This window comes from Phaethon aethereus (genome assembly GCF_964289735.1).
Source record: "Phaethon aethereus genome assembly, chromosome: 15".
Lineage (NCBI taxonomy): Eukaryota > Metazoa > Chordata > Aves > Phaethontiformes > Phaethontidae > Phaethon > Phaethon aethereus.
Genome location: NC_138591.1, coordinates 8,219,187 through 8,242,363, shown reverse-complemented (window position 1 = coordinate 8,242,363; position 23,177 = coordinate 8,219,187). Strand labels below are relative to the sequence as shown.

Below are 23,177 nucleotides of genomic sequence, written 5' to 3'. Positions count from 1 at the left end.
TTAAAAAAGTTTCCTTAGTGGTAAGGAAACATCACTGCAGTGACTTAACATGACTTAGCAGTGACATGACCTTTTTAGGGACTGCCATTGCACCTTGACACTTCTTTGGTGCAAAGGGGGTGTAGAAAATTTTAACAGTAGACTTTGGCTTTTAAGCTTTCAGCCTGTAGACCAGATCCAGTTCTCAAAATTAGTCATTCATCCTATGGCTTGTTCTTCTTCCTAGGGATACTTCAGCTATCAATAGGGATGAGAAATAGAGCTGAATAAGCTCTCTTGGCAAAATGCCCTTCCTTCCTTCCTTCCTTCCTTCCTTCCTTCCTTCCTTCCTTCCTTCCTTCCTTCCTTCCTTCCTTCCTTCCTTCCTTCCTTCCTTCCTTCCTTCCTTCCTTCCTTCCTTCCTTCCTTCCTTCCTTCCTTCCTTCCTTCCTTCCTTCCTTCCTTCCTTCCTTCCTTCCTTCCTTCCTTCCTTCCTTCCTCCCTTCCTCCCTTCCTCCCTTCCTCCCTTCCTCCCTTCCTCCCTTCCTCCCTTCCTCCCTTCCTCCCTTCCTCCCTTCCTCCCTTCCTCCCTTCCTCCCTTCCTCCCTTCCTCCCTTCCTCCCTTCCTCCCTTCCTCCCTTCCTCCCTTCCTCCCTTCCTCCCTTCCTCCCTTCCTCCCTCCCTCCCTCCCTCCCTCCCTCCCTCCCTCCCTCCCTCCCTCCCTCCCTCATTTCTTAACCCAGTTGTACATCAGAGTTGGAAATGCATCTGCTGTAAAATCAAGACTCTAGAAAATCCTGTCACATGAACTTTGCATGTATGGATTCCTTTCACATGAACCGAAAGAAATTACTCTCTTCAAGACCAGTATGTCTTACTTAACAGGTTGTGTTCCTGTCAAATAGTGGGAGAAAGAAATACTGATGTTTTGGTTTCCATGCTGCAGGTACCTCTGATGGTTTGAGATACCATGATGTGTAATCATCTCATGCTGCTTTAAATGATTGTGGTCTGCCCTGCAAAAAAAATCCACAACTTCTATGCTTCACTGTTGGAGAAACAGTATAGTAGATGAAAACATACTGGACTTGAGCAGGAATTAATTGTCAAAATCAACAACTAGCAGTATAGAATAAAGTATGCACAGTAGAATTTTTTTTTATATATCTATATACACACACACACACACACACATATGCACACTCTTTAGAATCAGATGGTACCTTTGCTAGATAATAATGCTACCCAGATTTTCCAGAAACACTGCCAATAAAGGCATAGGGTACCTAATTATTTCACATGTATATTTTTTACCTTGTCTTAAGATGCCTTTGTGCAAACATGAGATTCTAACACTGAAACTTCAAACAGATCTCGCTCTGTAAACACTTGAAATGCTAGCCTATATTTAGTCCTTATTAAAATTGAGTGGTATGCTGTTGTCTGAGTAATTCTTTGACATTACTGGGAAGACTTGTAGGGTAATAGAATGAGGACAGAAGTATAGAACTAACCCTAGCTCACAGTTTTAGTAGTTACTAACTGTTCAGCCAACACTCAGGCCAGGACAAATGTTCAGAAACGAGTATCGGAGCTGTGTTGTTCTGAGGGTGCTGTTCTACATGAACATCCAGTATTGCCCCAGATATTCTTGCTTTAAGATATGCAACCTGCGCCACCCTTAATACGAGGTGGACTTAAGCAGCTATAGAAGCTCATTTGAAGCACACTATAAAAGTATTTGGGGGGAGCATGGGGTAGAATAGTTTGTAAAAGTGTTGGCTTGGATTGCAGGATGGACTTCCTCTAGTCTTTTTAAGGACAAATGGGAGGACAGATAATTTGCCAAGAATTTTTGACACAGAGTTACACATCCAGTTGTGATATGAAGTAGCTAAGATTCCTTCTTGAAAGTGGTGTAACTTGTCACATAGGACAGTAATGATTTCAGAGTCATGTGTCCACAAAACATATTTAACTATGAAATTGGCTTTTGTTGCTGTAGAACTATATCCAGAACACAAGGTGGGCTGGAGGAGTGTGTCAGAGGTTTTTTATTGTTTCATGGGGGAAAATTCTGTGGGAAGTTGCCACTTGCTGTCTTCATTACCCTTACTTCTGATGACTAACTGTTGTAAATAAGAAAAGCTGGTGTTTTTTCAAAAGAATTCTCTGTGCAAATGTATTGGCCTTTCATTCCACCCATCTTCCCCATGAGGGACTTAACAGAGTTCTAGGATAAGACAGGGATCGCAGTGGACAAGTTGAGCAGAGGGGTGAAATGTATCAATTTCTATCCAGAAGAATGTAGTGCCAGAGTAACTTGTATGTGACTTTTGATTTTTTTAATATTTTTCCCCTCACTACTCCTGGAGTCTTGTCATTTTACTTGCATCTTTCTAAGTGTGAGACTTTGATTTAAGCCATGTAACACAATTTGGATTTAGGCAGGAAATAGTTTTGACAAACTGCTTCTTGTATTCAGAAAGATTAAATACAAGTGTGCAGAAGTAACTTGGACAGCTGTAGTTTTAAGTTCTTAATGGGGTTTTTCTTGAAACTATATCTAGGAATTAGGATTTTCCATAATTGTGGGGAAGAAGGGAAAGTAAAAGGTCATAAAGTGCTTTTTCATAAAGATACATTTTTAATATCCATAATGAATGTTACTTCTGTTAGTTATGCAAACTTTGCATTATCTAATATAAGGGTAGTAACAATGTCATGAGAGGATAGGCTTTTGAAATACTGTCTTCAATTAATAAAAACTTAAGTAGTTTGTTCTAGCTTATTTTTATTGTTTTAAAATTTTAAACATTTGTGTTTTCTTTGAATGTCAATAAGTACTAAAAATCTGAAAGCTGAAAAGTTCAGGTATAAACTGAGAACCTCATTAAAATCCCTTAAGGAGTATTATGTATGTCTGTTCTTAGGGATTTGTTCAATTTGTTTCCAGTCTCTGCTTGTAATACTTTGGGCATTTGGAAACAGTTTTAGATTTCGTTAAGGTGCTGGCATTGTGTTGGGGGCATCAAGTCACTAAAAGTCATCTGCGATCTTGGGAATGTTTCTTCCTGTTGTACTGGTAATGGTCGTTCGAATCAAAGGGCTGATTGGAATTTGGAGTGCCTCTCTCATCCTAAAATTCTCTTCATTATTTTTTTTTTTCCTAAAGAATGCCTGAAGTGCAAATAACACACCTTCAAAACTTGTGTTAAGATTTTGTTTGCTTGTATCTTAGTTGAAGGTCGATGGCAATTTGAATGCAGTTCTAACATGGTATTTAAAAGCCTATAGTAATATAGCATTGCACAACTAAATGATGGTACTGCACACATTTCTGCTGAAACTTAATCTCAAAAATGATGCTGGTTTTTGGCTCACTTGTTAAATGGAGTGTAGCAGGAAAAAATTGAGATTACAGGAATGCAGTAACTAATGGAGTGTGCTCTTGAGGTGCATTTTGTGAAATACAGGAGTTGCAATGCATGTTGTGCTTTACTTTGTTATACAAATCAGACATTACAGAATAGATGTGTGTAAAATTGTTTTTAATAGGCTTTTGTTTTAGTATTCTTCCTGTTGCCTGTAGGTCTTCTAGACCTGGTTGTACATGTATTAGTTTTGTGCCTACTAGTAGCAAGCCTCCAAAGATTTCAGGGAATAAATGCATGCAGGAGAAACCCTTGGTGAAGAAAAGATAATGATGTGAATATGACTTTTGAAGAGCTGGGTAGGAGTTGAGAACACTTTTCCCACTTAATTGCTAGCATAGAAGAGGATGACAGCTTTATTTAGGAAAGTCAGGGTAGCTTTTAAAATCATATTTATCAAACCCACTATAAATTAGGGTGATAGTACACTTTTTAATCTGATTACATTAATGTCTGTTAAGCGCAGAGTAAGTAAACTGATCAAGTTCATGAAAGATACCATGGAAGTAGCTGGGGAACAAGTTAGATTTGGTCATTCATTAGTATTTTAAAGGCTGCTCTGCTCCAACCTGGTGTCATAAAGTATCATCTCATTTCATGTTCATATAATTTGAGGGTGTCCAAGAGACAGTTTAAGTGACTGCTGTCATGCTAGATTTGTGCTGGAAATAGTTATAGCTATTAGTGCAGAACTGCCATTTATATAGCTGCTCTTGAAAGAAAAGAAGCTCTTGCTTATGCAGTGGGACTGCTGTCGCATAGCAACTACTGTGCTGAAAGCTTAAAATCAGATGCTCCCTTGAAGTTCACTGTGCCCTAATAACGCTTAATTTATCTTGGCCTTGCACTGCCTTTATCACAGTAGTGAATATCTTTTATTAGTGTACTCAGTAATGTCTGTCATGTACATTTACTTTTCTTTTTTTCCCCATGCTTAGGACTATGTGGTGTCAGGCATTTTTTTAGCCCAATTTCCTGAAGGTTGAGACCTTAGTAACATGATTAACCACACTGCACCAGATTTGAGAGAGCCAGTGTTCAAGTGCCATGGTAGTAGAAGGGCAAGTGTGCCATCCTCACGTGGACATCCTCAGATGTAACTGGTCCTGTATCATTCTGTGTGGTGGCTGTTGATTGGCAAGTGAATGTGGATGGAACATTTGGCTAGCTGGCATGCCAGTTGCTCCTGAGTAATGGTAGCAAAGGGTGCCACAGGTGGATGATGTGGGTATTTGAGAGTGTTGTGGGCAGACTGGGAAATTGGATGGCGAGAAACAAACTTCCGTTTGCTTAGTTGTTGCATTTGGTAGTCCATGAACTATCTTATGAAGACAGTAGGCTTGAAAGAAACTTAGGAAGGTGTAGAGAATCTGGACCTATATGAGTTGCTTTGAAATATGCTTTGTATGAAAATAACTTTTTTTTTCCACCTCTTGAAACGTGCTAATTCATACTGAAGTTTATGTTCTCATGTCTATACTTGATCTTGAGAATGCCAGCATAATTTATCATCATTGTTTTTTCAGTGAGCATGTACATGTACTTGCCTGCGTACAGGATTTGACTTTAGGTGTGCTGTGCTCAAATTTAGACTTTAGTGTGAAACTTGTGTGTGAAATCTGCTTCAATAGCTGTTAATTAAATGCCTACCTTTGCCAGGCCTTTGAATTGTTTATGATACCATGTATTTTTTAAAAGTGGGTAAATAACAGCATAGAATCAGTATTTAATACTGTGAAGCTTTGAAAAAAGACCTTATTTTCTATGTTGATAATTGAGGATTGTCTAGATGCCATTTTGAGATGGAACATTTACTAGCACAGAGTTCTCTATAAAGCGTTATGTTGTGTTAACCTTGCAGTAGCACATATAGTAACACAGACATGGTGCATCTCCTGCTTCTTTTAATATAGTAGTGATATAATCCAGGCCTCTTCTTCCTGCTTAAGTAGTTTGTATAAACCAGACTAAAGTAGTCTAGACTGTTTGTATTAACTGACAGGAACCCTTATATTGTTGGCATTTTATATATAGTATTTTTTGATCTGTTTTGCAGTTCCTTTCCTAAAGAACAGATTATGACTTCTGGATAGATATTAAGATGTCGTAGATTGTTACTGCATGGGGTTACATTAAATATGGTAGGTTTTTAAACTGAGATGATATGCTGAGTAAATTTATTAAGTTCTGTGCTTTTAGAATCTATTATGTTAAGATTCTTCTGCATTCATGAAATTGTGAGTGATACTTATTGGATATTTTCTTTGAAATCAATTAAATTTACAATATATTTAAACTTTTTTTAAATTAAAGAAAACTGCTTCCTGTAATAACTATGAAGTGGTCTTCTGCGTTTAATTGAATGGATTTCTTTCTGGTTGCTTTTTTGGTCAGGATCTTATAATAAATAGCTGTTGTTCCTTCATACTTTCACAAAAGGAGGTATTAAACATCTCCTATCTTTTCATTTCCCAGTGATTTTACTAAGCTCCTGTGAATTAATCATTGGATGGAAGTAGTTGAAAAATGCAAACGAGGTTATACTGCAGCATTTTTTTCAGCACTTTGTCAAACATCAATTCCAATACTTCATCAGTGACTTTCCATCACTGAATATATATCTATGCAAGCTATTAAAATAACTTCATTTATAATAACTTTTAGCCCAATTATATGTTGCCATAATTTATACTTAATTTTACATTATTTTTAAAAGAACAACAAATTAAAAAATATCACTTACTAATGACTATGTGAGTGACTTCGAAGTTTATCCGGAGATGGCTTCTGTAATCTTTAGTAAGTAGCTCTTACTCAAGTGAGTTATCTGAAATGTTATTCTGTGTTGCAGAAACTTGGCTGTGGTAATTGGCATTTTTCTTGTATTAAGGCATCTTTTTATAACTTTGTACGTGAAATTTTCCTTGTGCTTTTGGAAGTTTAGATGTTTTCTGTCTTAATGAACTCTTAATGGTTAGCTGCCTTTTCAAAGATGATCTTTGCTTTCCTTTTTTTTTCAACTTCATTACTTTCTGCCATTAATTGCTGTTAGTTCACACACTTTCTTGGGAATTCTAGAAGGTCTTTAAGGTTAGGAAGTAACCTAATGAAGAGCAGCAATATTTTTGTCTCCATTCCAAGATACTTAAAGGAGATTGTTACATTATGGGGAAGAGTGTAACTTGCAAACAACGCTTAGATTTTAGGCTTGAGAAATGCGCAGGTTTCTTTACAGAAGAATTTCCAACGAAAAAAATGTTTTATTTTCATATAAAATAGCTAAATACAGTGCACATGTATCTAATGTACAATAAATGCAGCTTATGATTGTTGGTGCTCATTATGTCTCATTTTGAATTAAATAAAGCAGAAGACTGGCATAAGACCACCAGGAGCTGGAATCCTCCTGGTTTGATTTGCTGTGATAACTTGTAACTTTTGGGGGGGTCAAAACTGGGATCCTAAGTTGGGGTGAGCATGGTAATGTTTCTGTAAATACGTGTTGTGGTCATGCCACTGTAGTTGTGATAGTTCAAGGGCTCAGATGAGAAGTTTGTAGGTAGAGAGAACACCTTGTGCTAGACCAGCTAACATAATTACAATAGGTGCACTTTGGGGTGCACAAGCCCCCTGTCAGGTCTTGAAAGGAAGCAGTAAGACTGAAAGCGGTTAAGCAAATTTTGAAGAATTCCTCCAAGTTTCAGTGGAGGCTGGTCAAGAAGACCATCTAGGAGAAGATATGGTATTTGGAGCAGGGGAGGATGCTAATGAGAAGTGATAATGCTCATCTTCTGTGTGGAACAGGAAGACGTTGTAAATTCAGGTTAGCCATGTGGGCATCGAGAAGGAGACTTTATAGTGTACCATAAACCCAAAATAAAAGTTTGATGGCTGTTGTTTTAGTGTTTTATACACTTGATAGCTGAGGTGCTTTGTACCTCTCCCTTAAGGATCTGGTCTGACGTTAGTCTTCAAATAGCAGTCTTTTCAGACGTGCTAGTAATGCATTCTGTGAATAATAAAACATGCTCTGGGTGTCTGAGTTCATCGTGTAGTGATTTACTTTTGGTTGGTTAACTTTCCCAAATGCATCCAGTACAGTGGGTGAAACATTCTAGGGGGTTCAGGAGTCTTGATCTTCTGCTAGGAGGATTATATATTGTAATTGTGGTGCTGTGTTAATGGGTGTTTATTAAGGAAAACCTGAATCTGTTCTGTAGATGGTCTGTGGTGAGTTGACTTCTCATTTCGGTGAAGTTGGTGATGAGGGTGAGGAAACTGTTTGGAAATTAGGTGGGGTGTGTTTGGAAAAATGTCTTTAAAATAATAATTAGTAATACCTGGTAACATAAATATATTTACTTTTTTGTAGTAAAGCTACCTTTTATTATTTGGTTTCAGTTAGAAGTTCAAAGGAATCTTAAATTTTACCTAAAGCTGTGTTACTTGTGTGTTTGTTACAGTAATTTAGCTAATGACTTCACAAAATGCTTATATTTGTGGCTTAGGTAATTTAGTAAGATTACTGAACATCTGAAGGAAGTAAACATAAATCAGCTGTTACCTTCCCCTTTTTTCTTGCTGATGCTTACAAATGGAAAAGTACATGGGTGTTATGTAGAGGACTTGATTTAAATGAATATAAATTGTTCTATTTAAAGCTCTCTTCAGAGATTTCTTCTCTTCACAATTTTGACTAAAAGGTGGTGAGCAGCCTCACATCGTGGTTGATCTGTGTTTGAACAATACATATTATCTAAAAATGGAGTAGTTGTGCTCTCTAATGAGGTTAAAATGCCAGAGCTATTGTGGAAACTAGAAACTACCACTGGTTTGAAAACCGTCCTTTTTTGGTTAACTTCTATTGTTGTATAGATAATAATCCTAATTTATTGTATAGAAAATATGTGATCTGCTAACACTTTTTAAAGCAGTATTTTGATTATGTCAATTTATTCTTTACATGTAATTAAAATAAGTAAATATTCTGTAAGTATTCTGTGGAAAATGATGAAAAGCTGTAGCTTTTTCTTGAAATCTCCTAATTACTTTTTGTAGGTTTTTTGAAGGTATAAGAGGTAGGTGGACAAGATTGTATGTCCCTTAACTAGTGATCAGCTTTATTTTTTGAGGCTTTGTTTATATAGTATTCTGTTGCCAGATGTTCCCATTGGTACTCAGATGTTCACAAAAAATCCTGTCAGTCTAAGTCACCTGACATTGTTTAACATTAACACTGATGTAATATCTAAATATATTATAATCGGATATGGCCCAGCTACTCTTCCAGTCCCTGTGGCAGTACCCGATTAAAAAGAAACAACAACAACAACAAAGCCTCAAGATGTGTACTGTGGTCTCCCAGGGAACTAAATATCTTTGTTCTCAACTTAAGATGAAAACAGGGATGAAAATAGGTTTAATTCCCCTGGCAAATACTTAAGCTTTTTATAAAATGCCATTTGAAACCTTTGATCCTATGTGAGTAATAATAACCTGACTTAATAGTAGAAAATACGTTGTAGAATGTTTATATATAAAATTTTGGAAAGTTATTTGGAAGTGTGTTTGCAAAATGGTTAGGAATCATATCTAAAATTCTTGAAATAAAGACGAATCATCTGATGAATCACAAGAAATAGAAAATGGGGAGGAGCTAATTAGATCCATTGCACTTATGAAAGCAGCTTGTATATTTGGCAGGCTGTTGTGAAGCATTTATTGAAAGAGACAGTGCGGTCTTGTGCATTTCAAATTTGTACACAGTTTAAGTGAGGATTTCTTCTAGCTGCCTTTTCTCTTAGGACAGGTATTCTGGCTCATGGGAAATGTCTTCAAAAAGACCATGTTTCTAATATCTATGTTTAGATATCTATATAAATTTGTTGACTTGAAGAATTCTGAGGCTTGGGACTATCACTGTTCAACACCTACTTTGGTTAATCATGTTGGCTGTGGCCTGTTAGCTTGAATCAAGTAAGTCCAGAATGGTGTAGGCAGGTATAGATATATTGTACCAGTATGTTCTTTCTGTTCAGTTGCCTCGTATTTTTGATCATATCTGCAGAGTTAAACGTTAAAACTCCATCTTTTAAATAAATGCAGATGGATAATATGTTTTCAAGGAACTTCTAAAATTATAAACATATTTATTTAATACTACATACACATTTATTTCTAGGAGAAGGAGCTACAGCTGAAGTTTCTTCCTCTTTTGTGATTCTGTCTATATGTGCTCTAGTAGTACTGGTAATACTGCTTGCAAACTGTGTCTCCTGCTGTAAAGACCCTGAGATAAATTTCAAGGTAAGCATCTGAAGTTACCAGTGTATATACAAGTGGTATTCTTAGCTGCATCCTGATATCTGGAATGCTTACTTGATTATTTGTGCTAATATTCTGAAGTTATTGACACTTCAGTGACACTGTACCTTCTCTTTCCTGAAACAGCCAGCAACTGTATTTCTCCATGCTGTGAAATCTTGCTGCAACCATTTAATTACATGGTCCATGCTGCAGTAAAGATCTTGAATGTCTTTTCAAAATTATTACTAGCCATCAGGATCATTAGTAATAGTATACCCTTGAGACAGTTTTGCCAAAAAGAACCTTTGTTGTTTTTTCTGTGTATTTTTAAATTTGAGGTTTTTTAGTCTGCTGACAGGGTTTAAGATGCTCCTGTTGAATAGGAATACTGAGGTTACATATCCACTGTAGCAAAACTCTTGAGGAGAAATTGTTATCATGAGAGAACAGTTACTTTTGGAACATCGGTTATCAGTGTTCCTAAAATTGAGGTTTGATCTCATTTCTAAATAGAAAATATTTGGTCTCGGCTGTTCATGGTAATTCATCAAAGCCAGGGATAGCATTTAAAGTAAAAAGGAAAAAAAAAATAACCCTAAAACACCCCTCCAACCCCCAAACAAAAAAAACCCTTTTTGTTAAAATCAATACTTGATACTTTTTTTATCTCTTTAAGTCAGTAATAAATTGAAAATAAGGAATGGAAAAATAAACATCTGTTACTGTCCTTGGAAAAAAGCTAAGCCTCCTTAACATTGCTCATTCAAACTAAAAGAAATGTGTTAGTCCTAATTTTAAGACAAAGATCATCTTGTTTACTAAGATTTTTTTTTTTCCAGGAATTTGAGGATAACTTTGATGATGAAATAGATTTTACACCTCCAGCAGAAGATACTCCATCTGTTCAGTCTCCAGCAGACGTGTTTACTCTTTCAGTTCCCAATATTGCTTTACCAATTCCTTCCCAGTTTCCATCTCGTACAGGTAAAGTACTGGTTTTTAAAGAAAAAGCAAAAGTAGGCAATTTTAGTGTCAAAAAAGGAGTGTAGCTGATTGTTTGGCTTTACTGTAACAAATTAGTTGTTACAAACTTGCATCAACTGAGTAAATACATTTTGTAGGGTATAGGATAAAATGTGAAATATTACTTAAAAAATGTTAACTTATGTCAGGGTGCCACATAAGGTAGCTTAAGAGGATGAAATTAGCTTAAATAAACCTCTCGAGTACGTTCATTATGGCCCTATGTTCATAAAGGGTTTGATGTACTCTAATGTCCTAGAGTACTCTAGGACATTAGTGACTTCTGCTCTTTAGTGGTTTTCTTCATGGCTAAGTTGTCATTGGATTTTAGCCATTAGCCCTAAATGGAAGCAAGAGTGAATCTTGTACTTGACAAGCAGTGCTACTCTTTCAGCTGCATTGCTTTCTTAATGTCACTCTAGACTTTTCATGCTGTAAATGCAATATTGGTAAGACAGAGCATTAGATTTCTTTTCCCTGTGTGAACGATTTTTTGGAATGCATTCTTTAAAATACAATTTTTGTAAAAGTAAACTTAAGCATCTTAAATATTACAAGCATAGTTTAGCGTAAAGAAGTTGTAAAAATTATATGTGACGTATAATATGAGAACATATATTTCATGTGTTGCTTAATCATTAGATGTTCAGGGAAGCATCTAGTAAAATTTCTGTACCTACAAATTTCAGGAAACTGTCAGTGTGCCTATAATATAAAAGAAACGTTACTCCTCAGTGTTTCAGTGAGTGAGGGAAAATGATCTGTGAAAATTTTTTTTTTATGTCAGCTCTTCTATGTTGCCGTAATTGTTAAAAATTATTCTTTCTGTCACTAGAAGTTATTTTGCCAGAAGTAAGGCAGTGTATTTGAGTAAGGTACACTGGTAAAAATGTAGTTGTACTGATAGAGCCTTCTCCATGCTTAGGAGCACCTTGACAGCTATAACTGTTCCAACAAAACTGGTGTAAACATGGTTTATGGAAATAAAAATATGGGCTAGAATTCTGAGTCAGACTCGTAGTAATGATGGAAAGTTTTTGTGTACATCCATTTATTAGTGTTCCTAACCAATTAGGCAGCAGAGGGATAAACACTGCTGAATCTCTTCTATAGTACAGAGTCTGCCATTGTTGCTGTCCATCCTCTGCCAAGATCTGGGTTTTGTTTTCTGTCCTTTCCCTCTGGGGGGCCTTTTACGTGAAGTATTTTTAGTTGGAAAATGTCCTCCTTCCAGATGGTAGCTATAAGTAGGGCAGTTGGGCTGAAGAGTAAAGCAGTCGAACCTATTCTCTTAAAATGGTAACTCTATATAACTTTATATATTAAGATATACAAGCAATGAGTGTTGTCTTGGGTTTTCTACTTCTATTTACATAGGAAACTTTTCTAAGTAGATTGTTTACCAACTACAGGATATGATAGACTTTTATATCAGAATTGGAACTCAGCCTTTTTGCTTTCTTACTGGATGTGTTAAAAACTGTTTTTGTAGGGGATGTATTCTAGTATGGTTTAGAAGCTGGAGCTGAGAGAAGTTTCATGTGAGTGCTGTTGTCACAATGTTACCTTCATACTTCATGTACGTCGAGCTAGGCTTTGTTGCTTGGTCGGAAGGTATGCATGTAATTGGGAGTAAATATTGTAGGAGTTTGCATTATTTCCTCAACAGATAACTTTGGCCACCTGAGTAGTTTGATACATGTTACTTTTTTTTTTTGTTGTGACAGATGGATCAAAGTCTCAAGTTGCACGTCAAAGTCTAAACTACATCCAGGAAATTGGAAATGGCTGGTTTGGAAAGGTGAGAAACTATCTTTCAATATTGTGCTGCAGTTTGAGTCTTATTCCTAACTGACTAGGCTACTGTATTTCCTTTAAAATGGTACCCTTAACAAAAAAAAAAAAAAGGGAGTAATAGCATAAGCAAAACACAAGTTGAAATTAGATGTTTCCTTGCATGCACTTTTTAGCTGTAATTACAGCACTAATCAGTGCTTCTTTAATTTACATGCAGTTTCTTACCAGAGTTACTTATTAGGTAGACATTTTACTTCCATGGATTTGAATGAATACATTCCTGTTATTACCAATTCTAGGTAATAAAAGGAAAATTTCTAGGAAAAAATCTTAAGTAAATAAGTGGTCTTTACTAGAAAACATGTTTTCTGAAAGTTGATGTGTAGATCAGTTGTCAAGATTTATGAAGTATGGGTGTTTAATTATCAAAGCTCTGCATGCATTGACAAAAAAGCCAGAATATCTTTCTTACAGCATGTTTTTGGCTCTTATTTTTCTTTGCAGAGAAACTAAAAATTTTTCCTTCTGATTAAAGACACAATGGTTCTTTTTTTCAGGTTCTGCTTGGGGAGATCTACACTGGCACTAGTGTAGCAAGGGTAATAGTGAAGGAGTTGAAGGCAAGTGCAGGTCCCAAGGAGCAAGAGCAGTTTTTAAGAAATGGAGAACCATATTAGTAAGTAACGTTTCACAGCTAGGTTAACTTATGCACTTCATACTTACTGCATATGAATTATGGACTTTTCTTCTGTTCAGTGTTACTGCCTCTACTTGCCCTCCCTTATAACCGAAATGTGTGTCTTTAAAAACTGAAATACAGTCAATCCAAACTGAGCAAAAGTTGAGTTTGCTTAGAAATAAAAATCGGCTCTTTGTTAATTGTATTTGGTAGTTATGGTTCATGACTGGAAAACACACTTTGGTTTATCAGAACTTCTTCTACAGCTCTTTAGAACAAACTCCTGATATTGCAAACTAACCTTATGCCCAATTACTTGCCTCTGAGAACTGAGGTTTAACTCCTGTACTTTCCTGATTGAAGCAGGGGAACTGGCAACACTTTGTTATCAGATACATATTAATTTCTTTAAAGTTCCCTTTTTCAAAAACTTAAATGCAACATAGTGATAAAAAATTTTGTTCAGGTAGCTTGCAAGGAGGCTTGTGCACACCCCCGCCCCCCCAAAACCCTCAAACAAAACACTAACAACACAGAATTATGGTAACTTCAGTCCAGTTGTACTCTACAATTGAGAAATCATTGATCTGACTGGAAATGCCAATAAAACAGGATTGTTTGGTATTTTCTTCCTCTTGCGTTATGCTTGGAGGATACTCGCTTCTAGGGGTTGAGTCTTTGTATACTGGAAAGGAATTTGGTATATTAAAGGGAATGTAATTTCTCTTCCTGTGTTTTGGGAATAGTGAGAATTCTCTGAAGACCTAACTGCCACAAGTTAGTGGCTTGTGTAGGTGACTGGAAAAGAGAGGCATATTGTAGATCACTAGACATACTTTGTAGTGTGGTTTACCTTGCATACAAGGTAAACTAGTGGTTTGTGTTACCTGTTGACCACTCACTTGTAGTGGTCACAAAGAGAGCTTTCTATTCCTAATGCTTTCTAATGTCCTAGTTATATTTGCGCTTAGGCTTAAATTGTTGGCAGTTGTCAGAAGAAGAAATCTTGTGCCTTCTGCTCCATTGGCACGAGTGTTTTTGAAGCAATTTAGAAAAAGTAACTGATCTGGCTGGGAACTAACCTGGCTAAAAAAGGGTTTTGTTTGTAAGCCAGATCGTTTCCTCAGTGTAGTTCACAAACCAGTTGCATACACTTATTTTGGTATAAGGGATGGTGGGAGGGTGGGTGTGACTTTCTTGTGGCAGTGCTGGCTTCTGTGGTTTTGAGATCCTCTGAGTTTCAGCTGCTCTCAACGATATGCTGCAGCAATACAAAGGAGATGTAAAGGTGCAAATGGAATCCGTGGCTTTGGATACTTGCACCTTCTGTTTATGCCACCCCGCTGCCAATGCTATGTGTTGAAACTTCTGGTAGGGATTTCAGTGTGTTGTGTTATATTGCAAATAATGTATACTGTGATCTTTCTGGCTTTAACTGTACTTTTTCACTCCAGCATTCTTCAGCATCCAAATGTTCTTCAGTGTATTGGGCAGTGTGTGGAAGCCATTCCGTATCTCCTAGTTTTTGAGTTCTGTGACTTGGTAAGTGCACTTATACAAAAGGTTGCAACTGTTTTTCCAATGGTGTAAATTGTATGTAGTGTATTTACCACCTTTCACTCGTGAAATTTGCATGAAGTTCACTCTTTTTCTTTCTGGGAAGTTTTTTGAATAACCAGAATTTCAGAAGACAGACTTTTTTTTGTTTAGAGACAGACCACAAGTGTAATTTTGTGTTTATATTCTTTTCAATTCATCATGTAAATTCTAGGTGCTTGTGGAATGTTCTGAAGAGGAAAATAGTTGTTCTTTCTTTGATAATGGAATTACCCGTCTTTCAGTCTGGCTACATCATGTAACAGGGAGCTTGGAGGGGAAGGGAGGTCATAGAAGGAAACTTTTTATTGCAGTCCAGTATCACATGCACATGCTCACAGTCACATCCTAAATTGTTTGCTGTCTGTGCAGTCTTAATGTGCTTTTATCACCTTTTCTGTGAAAATGTTAATTGGGGAAACGGAAAGAATTTCCACCCTTCTGCCTCCCCCCCTCCCCCTTCCAGAATGCCCAAATTTTACCCACGCTGTGCAGCTTTGGGCTAAAATGCAATGGTGGGCTCACTTCCAGAATCGGTAATGAGTGTATTCTAATAGCTAGAATTTTCAGTATCATCCTATTCTATTCCTGATCCTTTCTGTTACTGTATTCTTAATTTTCCCTACTCTTATGCTTCTTTTCTATCCCTCCCTCCCACTGCCCCCCCCAAGCAACTGCCTTATTATGTCTCCTGAACACCAAAGGGATTGCTAAGAGCACAGTGAAGGGTGTTCTTGCTGCTTTCTGCTCTGCTGTTAGTGCCACAAAGGCCACTGAAGATGGGAAGGATAGTTGCACAAAAACCTTGCTCAGCCAACTGTACTCCTGGGCATGTGTTGGAATTTACATGAGTGTTGTGAGAAGTGGGGTGGTATGCATGTATGGAAACTTTGAACTGTGCCCAGTATACAGAGTCTTTAGAGACTAAAATTTGGATATGGTGATGGATCCATGGTCTGGAAAGACTTTAATTGCTTTATTGTAGCATAACACATTATTAAAAAACAAACGAACCTAGAACTCCAGGTGGCTATCTAAACACTGGCTCAATAGCAGCTTTTAAAGTTTGTTGTCTAGTTATCATTTAAAGCAGAGTTCCTTGAAAAATGTGAAGGCAGAAGTTAACTCAGAAGCGCATGTATATGTTATTAAGAAGTAAGTCTTTCAGAAGCAAGATAGTTTACATTTATAAAATTCAGCAAGATTCTTTTTTATCAGCTTCACTACTACAGAGTTTTCCTTTAAACTCAAGTGCACAAATATGGTTCTAGTTGCATCGGGTGCCTTGAGCAATTTAAATAAGAGTTACCATGAACTTTTGAGTTTTCTTGAGAAACGTCAGTTCATCTGTGTCCTTAAATAACTATATTTTTCATTACTGCTCTTTTTCTCAAATTTATTAGCTGTGGTAAATTAATGAGGCAGAAGTGCTGATGAAATAATTCTTTTCTAAATGGAAGAAACACCTGAACTTTTAGTAACTGATGAAAGTGAAATGTTCCATTTTTACTAAGAATTAAAAAGTAGGACACTAAGGTTAATCAGAGAATGTTTTTTATATTTTTTTTTTTTAACAGGTAGAAATGAAATACTTCATACCAATTTTAAACCTGCTACTCAGGTTGGAGGTTCTTCAAAAGGACCCTTGAAAGAGAATTGCGTTGTATAGAGTCTGATAGATATGCATCCAAATATTTAATCAGATTTAATTGCTGCCATGTTTTTAAGTAGTTATGCTATTTAATCCAACTTTGAATTTGAAGATGGAGTAACTTTTGAAGATTGCCCCACTTTTAAGTATACAGGAAAAAAATAATATCCTTGTTTGATGCCTGATGATTAATGCCAGAAATTGTCATGATCCCACAGAGTAATCTGGAAAGGATTTTACTTAAGGGGATAAAATAGATTTTTACTTTAACTGCAGGCAGTAAGCTTGACAGCCAAAGTGGTAGTTTTATAAATTCGAATGTAGTTAGGTAATTTCTTTGGAATGGAAAATAAACATCTGTGCTGATTTGTATTCCAAGTGAACTAAAACTTGTGCTTAGAAAATTATATATTATAGCAAGTTAAGCATGACTTTCACACTGGAAGTCTGGCTCACTTGAAGAGTTCTTACTTGGTAGAGCTGAGTATGTCCTAGACATCATAGTATTTTATTCACTGTGCACACAAATGTATTTGGGCTAGACAGGCAAAACAGTGTTCACTTGAATAGTTTTATGCAGGGATTGAGACTAGTGCGGTAAGTTAGCTCAGCATTGCTGTATGTTGCTATTTCTTGTTGTAGTCCCAGGGCCTTGTGTGGGAGGTAGCAATATTGGAGTGAGGGGAGAGGAGAGACATGAGGAAGGGAGAAATGTGAAGGAAGCCAGACGGCACCGTTTGGAATAGAAGGTATGGCTAGATAGCGAGGTTTTTTTAGCAGACAGGTTTTTAGTAGAATGTCAGTAGGCTGATATTCTAGAAGCTGCTTTTTATCCCTGTGGCTGGGATGGCAGTTATTTTTCAGGCTTTTCGTAAGTGATCTCAAAAGCTGGTAGCTTTTTTGTACTTTTTTTCTGAAACTGGGTAAATTGGGGAATACGGAGGTGCTTCCAAATCACGCAAGTGTCTGATTCTTCAACTGCATCTGCCCCTATGGTCTTTCTGCTGAAGTGTTTGACTAAAGGTTCTGGTTGTCTGTGGTGACTATATATTGTTCAAACAGGAGGGATGAGAAACATGTTTCTGTTTTGCCAGCAGTAGTATAATGCTATGCTAAAGCTCTTTACCTTGTGTTACTGTTGTTGTATATGTATATACAACAAAGAATAAACTTGTTTTAATCCCTTGTACTTATGTGGTTAAGAATTTAATGGTTAAGAAAAAAGGTGGCAAATATGTCAACTGTGTTGGATAGGAAATTTAAATGTCTTCAGATGACAAGTTCTTTTGAGGCTCTTTTGGCAGTGTAGACTTTGTTTTTCAAGTTTGGCATATTAAGTAACAAAAAATGTGGTTATTCTACTGACCAACACAGTCTAGAGGGTATAGTGGTTGTTTTCTTTGCACTCCTTCAAATTCATAGCCTATCACAGCATGTCCACCTTTTGCAACTTCTCTTACTAGGATTTGTGGCCTTTTTAGGGCTACTCGACCTTGTCTTGGCTGCTTAGGCAGCCCTGTTGGATTATCAGTTCCAAGGCTCCTTGGTACTGAACGGTCTTGTTCAGAGGCACTGGAAACTGTGGTGCAGAGATCCCAGAGCTAACTGTCATGGTAGCAGTGCTGAATGTCATGCAGGTGAACCTGCTGGTTTTCTTGGCCATATAAACTACTTACACATATTGCTTGGCTGTATATGCAGTAACTGTATTTGCTAGCATTTACCCTGTTTTATAGTGTAATCCAAGTTCTTCTATGTCCCTTGCTTTGCAGAGCTGGGCAAGAAGCAAGAGAGGTCAGTTGCACATAAGTAATTTAAAGTTTTTAAATCCTAATTTTTCTTTGCCTGTGTTAAAACTCTTTAAATAAATGGTAAATACTAAAAGAAATACTCAGTAAGTTCTTAACCCCTTCGCCCTTATTTGTTTGCTTAGTATGTTGGTGCAATCTTCTATGAATAGTTAACTGTTCACTGTTAAACATCGTAGAATGATGCCAGGTTAAAAATAGTGGTAGCTGGCTTATTAACTTTAATATATTACTCATCTGTGTGTGGCCAGCATTTTGTCAGCACAGCAAATCCTCTAATGGATTGACATAATTTATGAGTAGAGGAAAGTTATTCAAATGTGGAAGTAGCATGTATATTGTGAGGCCAATTTGCCTATCAAATTCTTACAGAAATTCTTCAAGTCTTGCGGTTCCCTGAGCAGATGAGATCAGCAGGGTGCAGTATTTGCCTAGAATGCCCTGTAGCTTGCTTTAGGGATGTTGCTGTTAGTGGAAGGTGCCTGTCTGCAGTGTTTGGTTCTTTCTTTTGTTTGGGCTTTTTCTAATTACTGCCACTTGAAAACATTATCTTCAAATTAAAAAAGAATCTTTGCAATGGAAACTTCTTAACCAAACAGTTCAAAAATCTGTTTAATAATCATAGTCAATATCAATATGAGGCAAACAGTAGATATATCAGTGGTGGGTGGTTTAAAAAAAGGGGGGGTGACAATTAATGGAAACTTCAGAAATCATGTCTGTTGAGTTCAAAGACTCTTTGTGCTCTTGGAACTGTTTAATATTTCTTAAACTTACTTATATATGCCTAAGCAACTTTCTGATGGTATAGGTGCTTTATACCATACACCACTTTCAGGCATTTTAATGGTAGTGACTGCAGGTACTACACTGTGAAGCACCGTTGGAGAGGAGAGGAAGGGGTAGTATTTTTAATTGTCTAAGAAAAGGGGCAATTATGTGCTATTGTGTGACTTACCAAATTGGAAAGCTACCTGCTAGAAACTGTTCAGTAGACATAATTTGGTATCCTCTTCACACTTCTAAAACCCTATCATCACTACCTACTGGTTTAAAAAGTCATGTCAGCTATTTGTTTGGATGTTTATAGGAACCAAATGTGGAGTTTGCACAAAGAAGAAAACTACCAAAGAGCACTGTGTGTAAATATGCCCCTGGCTTCTGGCTGTTACAAAGGAAAGAGCATATTAAGACTTAGAAAGATGTCTGAACTGATCCTGACTAGAACTGAGAAGGATGGGAGGAAAGATGAAACCTAGTTCTTCATGGAGTCCCAGGAGAGTAGGGAGGAGGCAGAGAAGCCGAGGAAGTTGCAGAGGAAGTGGAGCCTTCCTCAAGCATGATTACTGAGCTTTTTATATTTAGGTGTTTGAGCAGTGAATTTTGCAGACCTGTATTTATTCAGATATGTATAGCCTTTGATATTTACTGTGCTAAAAAGTCTGTTGGATAAAGGGCCATTTTGTGGCTCATAAAATAGTATGGGAGTAGTATTGATGTATTGCTATCGTCTGCTTGTAGGCAGGGAAGCATCATAGGACAATGCAGGCTAGCAAGGAGCTCAGGAGGTCTCCACTCCAACTTCCCCTTCAAAGTAGTGTCAACCTGAGGTCAGACCAGATTTCTCAGGGCCTTGTGCACTTAGATCCTGAAAACATCCAAGGATGGAAACTGCACAATCTCTTTGGGCAACCTGTGCTTCTGCTCCACTGTCCTCATGTGGAAAACAGTTTTCCTTATACTCAGTCTGAACTTCTTGTGTTTCAACTCATGACTGTTGTCTCTCATCCTCTTTCCATGCTCCACAGTGAAGAGCCTGGCTTAGTCTTTAATAACTTCATATGTACTGGGCAGCTGCTATGAGGTGCTTCCAAAGTCTTCCTTTCTCCAGGCTGAATGAGCCCAGTTCCCTCAGCTTCTCCTCATGATGAAATGCTCAGACTCCCTGACTGTCTTGGTGGCCCTCTACTGAACTTCTTCCAGTTTGTTGTCTGTCTTGTTTTGGGGCAGCCAATACTGGACACAGGATCTAAATGTGGTCTAACAAGTGCTGAGTAGAAGGGGATAATCCCTTCCCTTGGTCTGCTGGCTATGGTCATGTTTATGCAGTCTAGGAGGCTGCTTGCAGTCTTTGCTGCCAGGGCACACAGGTGGTTGATGTTCAGCTTGCTGTCTACTAAGATCCCCACATCCCTTCCTGCAGAGCTGCTGCCCAGGTGGTCAGTCCTCAGTTTGTGTTGTTGCAACGGATTTTTCCTTCCTGGGTGCAGGCCTTCGCATTTGTCCTTCTGGAGTTTCATAAAGTTTCTGTTGGACCCTTCTTCTAGCCTGGCCAGTTCCCTCTGGATGGCAGTCCAGCACTTGAGTGTATTCATTGGTTCCCCCCAGTTTGGTATAAGCAATGTGCTTTTAAAAGCAATACCAAAACACCCTATTTTATGTTTTTAACCTTGATTGTAGCCTTAATTAGAATAGAATGGGAGAACAGAACCCGTATATTTCAAGGTGCTGGATTTAATACAAGTTGTATTTCCTACAAAAATGCGTGCCTACATGAATTATTATTTAGTAAACAGGGGATGCCACACAGCACTGCTGTTACTAATGCATTTAAAAATTAAAAAGTAGTTCCTTGGTGTGTTTCAGACATCCTAGGAGCTTAATCCTGGGACAAACCCTAAGTAACCAGTTGCTGTTTTAATGAATGACAACAATTTTGGAGAGTTTGACTTTATTCAGGCACTTGCTGCCACCTAGAGTCAGTTAAGCTCATATTTTGTACTTGCTTATATTCGTTAGGCTATGCAGTTGGGAATCTCTGTGTGTTATGATACTGTTTTTTAGTTTTTTGGAACTCTGCTCCAGTAAATCTGCTCTTTGTGTTTGTGTTTATATATAAATATTTATACATATATACACGAACCAGCATGATATTAAAGCTGTAATTGTAAGTCAGAAGAATCTTTCAGGAAACACTTTAAAAAATGTAATTCTGTAGGATGCAAATACCTAAATGTTACCTAATTAGTAGCTAAAAACAGGATAAAGAGAATGAAATGAAGGCTTCTACAACATTAAACAGTATTAGAAGTTATGCATACTTTCTCATAAGGTGGTATAGCTACTTGCAGCGTTAGCTGCTTGTGTGTACTGTAGAATCTATGTATGTTTAAAAAAATTAAAATTAAGTTGTTTTACATAGGAGTAGTGTCTGCTTTTAAGTTCCATTTCTTCTTATTTTATTAAATATAACCCAGATTTGTAACTGTCCAGCCAGTCACCTCAGTTATTGCTGCACTGTTAGATTTCAATGCACCACACAGACATGTACTGCTTGAACTAATAGAACTGTAAATTGTTATCCTCAATTGACCATGTTAAGGAGGAATGAGATGCTTTGGTTATAGCACCATAATGTACATGAGCACCAGAGGAACAGGAAGTTTAGTGATCTTCAGTCTTTCCTGAACTTCAGAGTGCTTTTTAGCCGCTGCAGAGACTGCCTTCTTGTCTGGTCAATCTCAAGACTTCCCTTCAGTCTCCTTCCTGACCAAAGGTTTAGGCAGATAATGGACCTGGATGGTTAGAGCCCAGAATGTTAGGCTGGTAAAACAAGTTGTGATGTAATATGTTGTGCAGTCTCAATACAAAAATACCCTCTGAAGTAATTTGCTAAACTTACAGAAAGTCTATATTATAAGTAACAAAAATATAGGAGTGCTAGATTAAAAGTCCAACTGTGAAAGTAGGAACAATATTGACACGAGAAACTTGTTCTCTTCCCTTACTTGGATTCACTTACTATAGTCTTGCTTTTCCTGAATGTTTGACAACTTTCAGTTATTCTCCCTCTGTTTCAAAGCTGTTCTCTTTTTTTAGTAATTTATGAAGTGCTTCTATGGGCTTATTAATTATGTGACTGCTGCTCAGCATTGCCTAGGTCCAGTAAAACTGCTGCCATCCTCTAAATTCTTTGCCTGGAGTGGCGTGTATTACAAAAAAAATTACTTTTTATCTCTAAAGCTCTGGTGAGCTGGCAAAGTCTGAAACCTTTTTCTCTGGTCTCTCCCTTCCATCCCCTTGCAAATTCCAGACAGTCAGCTTTGCAGATTTGGAGCACTTGAAAACTCATCTAACTTAAAAACAGAAGCTCATCAAATGCGTTTTTTTAATGGAAAGTATTATTGTATGACAGTTAGGTTTTATGTGGCAGCCTGATTTAGAATGTTAATTACTAAATATTTGATTAAAAACCCTTTAAAGGGCAATACCATATGCCTTAGGTGACTTCTATAAGAATCCTTATGGAGGCTGGAAACTTGAAGAGATTTTTTTTCTTAAGCACCAATGTGGTTAATAAGTAATGTGGTTCATTGGTTCTTCATTAAATATTTTTCAGTTTCAACCAACATACAAGGCTGATAAGTATTTTCAACTTCTTTTACAGGGTGACCTAAAAACTTATATCTGCAATGAGCAGGAACACATTAAAGGAGACTCACAAATAATGCTGCTACAGAGAATGGCATGCGAGATTGCTGCTGGACTTGCTGTAATGCATAAACATAATTTTGTGCATAGGTATGCTTTCCTGATAAATCGCTTTTAGTTATGGTACACTCTAAAATTGATGTAGAGATTTTCGTGAAAATCTGTGTATATTGAAGATTGTGTTTTAACAAATTTCTGTCCTAAGTCATGAAGGTGTGATGCTTGTGAAGATGTTAACTTAAGATGCTAATTTGTTACAGCTCCTACCTGGCTGAAAGCTGATGACCTACTTTTCAGGTTTGCAGCCCATAGAACACAACCTGCTGCTAAGCCAATCCAGAAGATGAAGTTGTTAGATTAATTCTTGGCCGACTTAAATTTGTTTTGTTTATTGGGGGAGGGAGGAAGGGAAT

At 37.2% G+C, this 23,177-nt stretch overlaps 1 protein-coding gene across 1 annotated transcript in view; it reads left to right on the top strand.

Moving 5' to 3' along the window:
* Nucleotides 1-23,177, top strand: part of LMTK2 (lemur tyrosine kinase 2) — a gene marked incomplete at its 3' end in the record, with an annotated part of 40,788 nt that overhangs the window by 5,593 nt on the left and 12,018 nt on the right. The window contains exons 2-7 of the mRNA XM_082006681.1: nucleotides 9,595-9,719; nucleotides 10,559-10,703; nucleotides 12,470-12,543; nucleotides 13,097-13,215; nucleotides 14,673-14,760; nucleotides 22,721-22,854. Of these exons, the coding sequence (XP_081862807.1) occupies nucleotides 9,595-9,719; nucleotides 10,559-10,703; nucleotides 12,470-12,543; nucleotides 13,097-13,215; nucleotides 14,673-14,760; nucleotides 22,721-22,854 (685 nt within the window). The remainder of the gene's footprint in view (nucleotides 1-9,594; nucleotides 9,720-10,558; nucleotides 10,704-12,469; nucleotides 12,544-13,096; nucleotides 13,216-14,672; nucleotides 14,761-22,720; nucleotides 22,855-23,177) is intronic.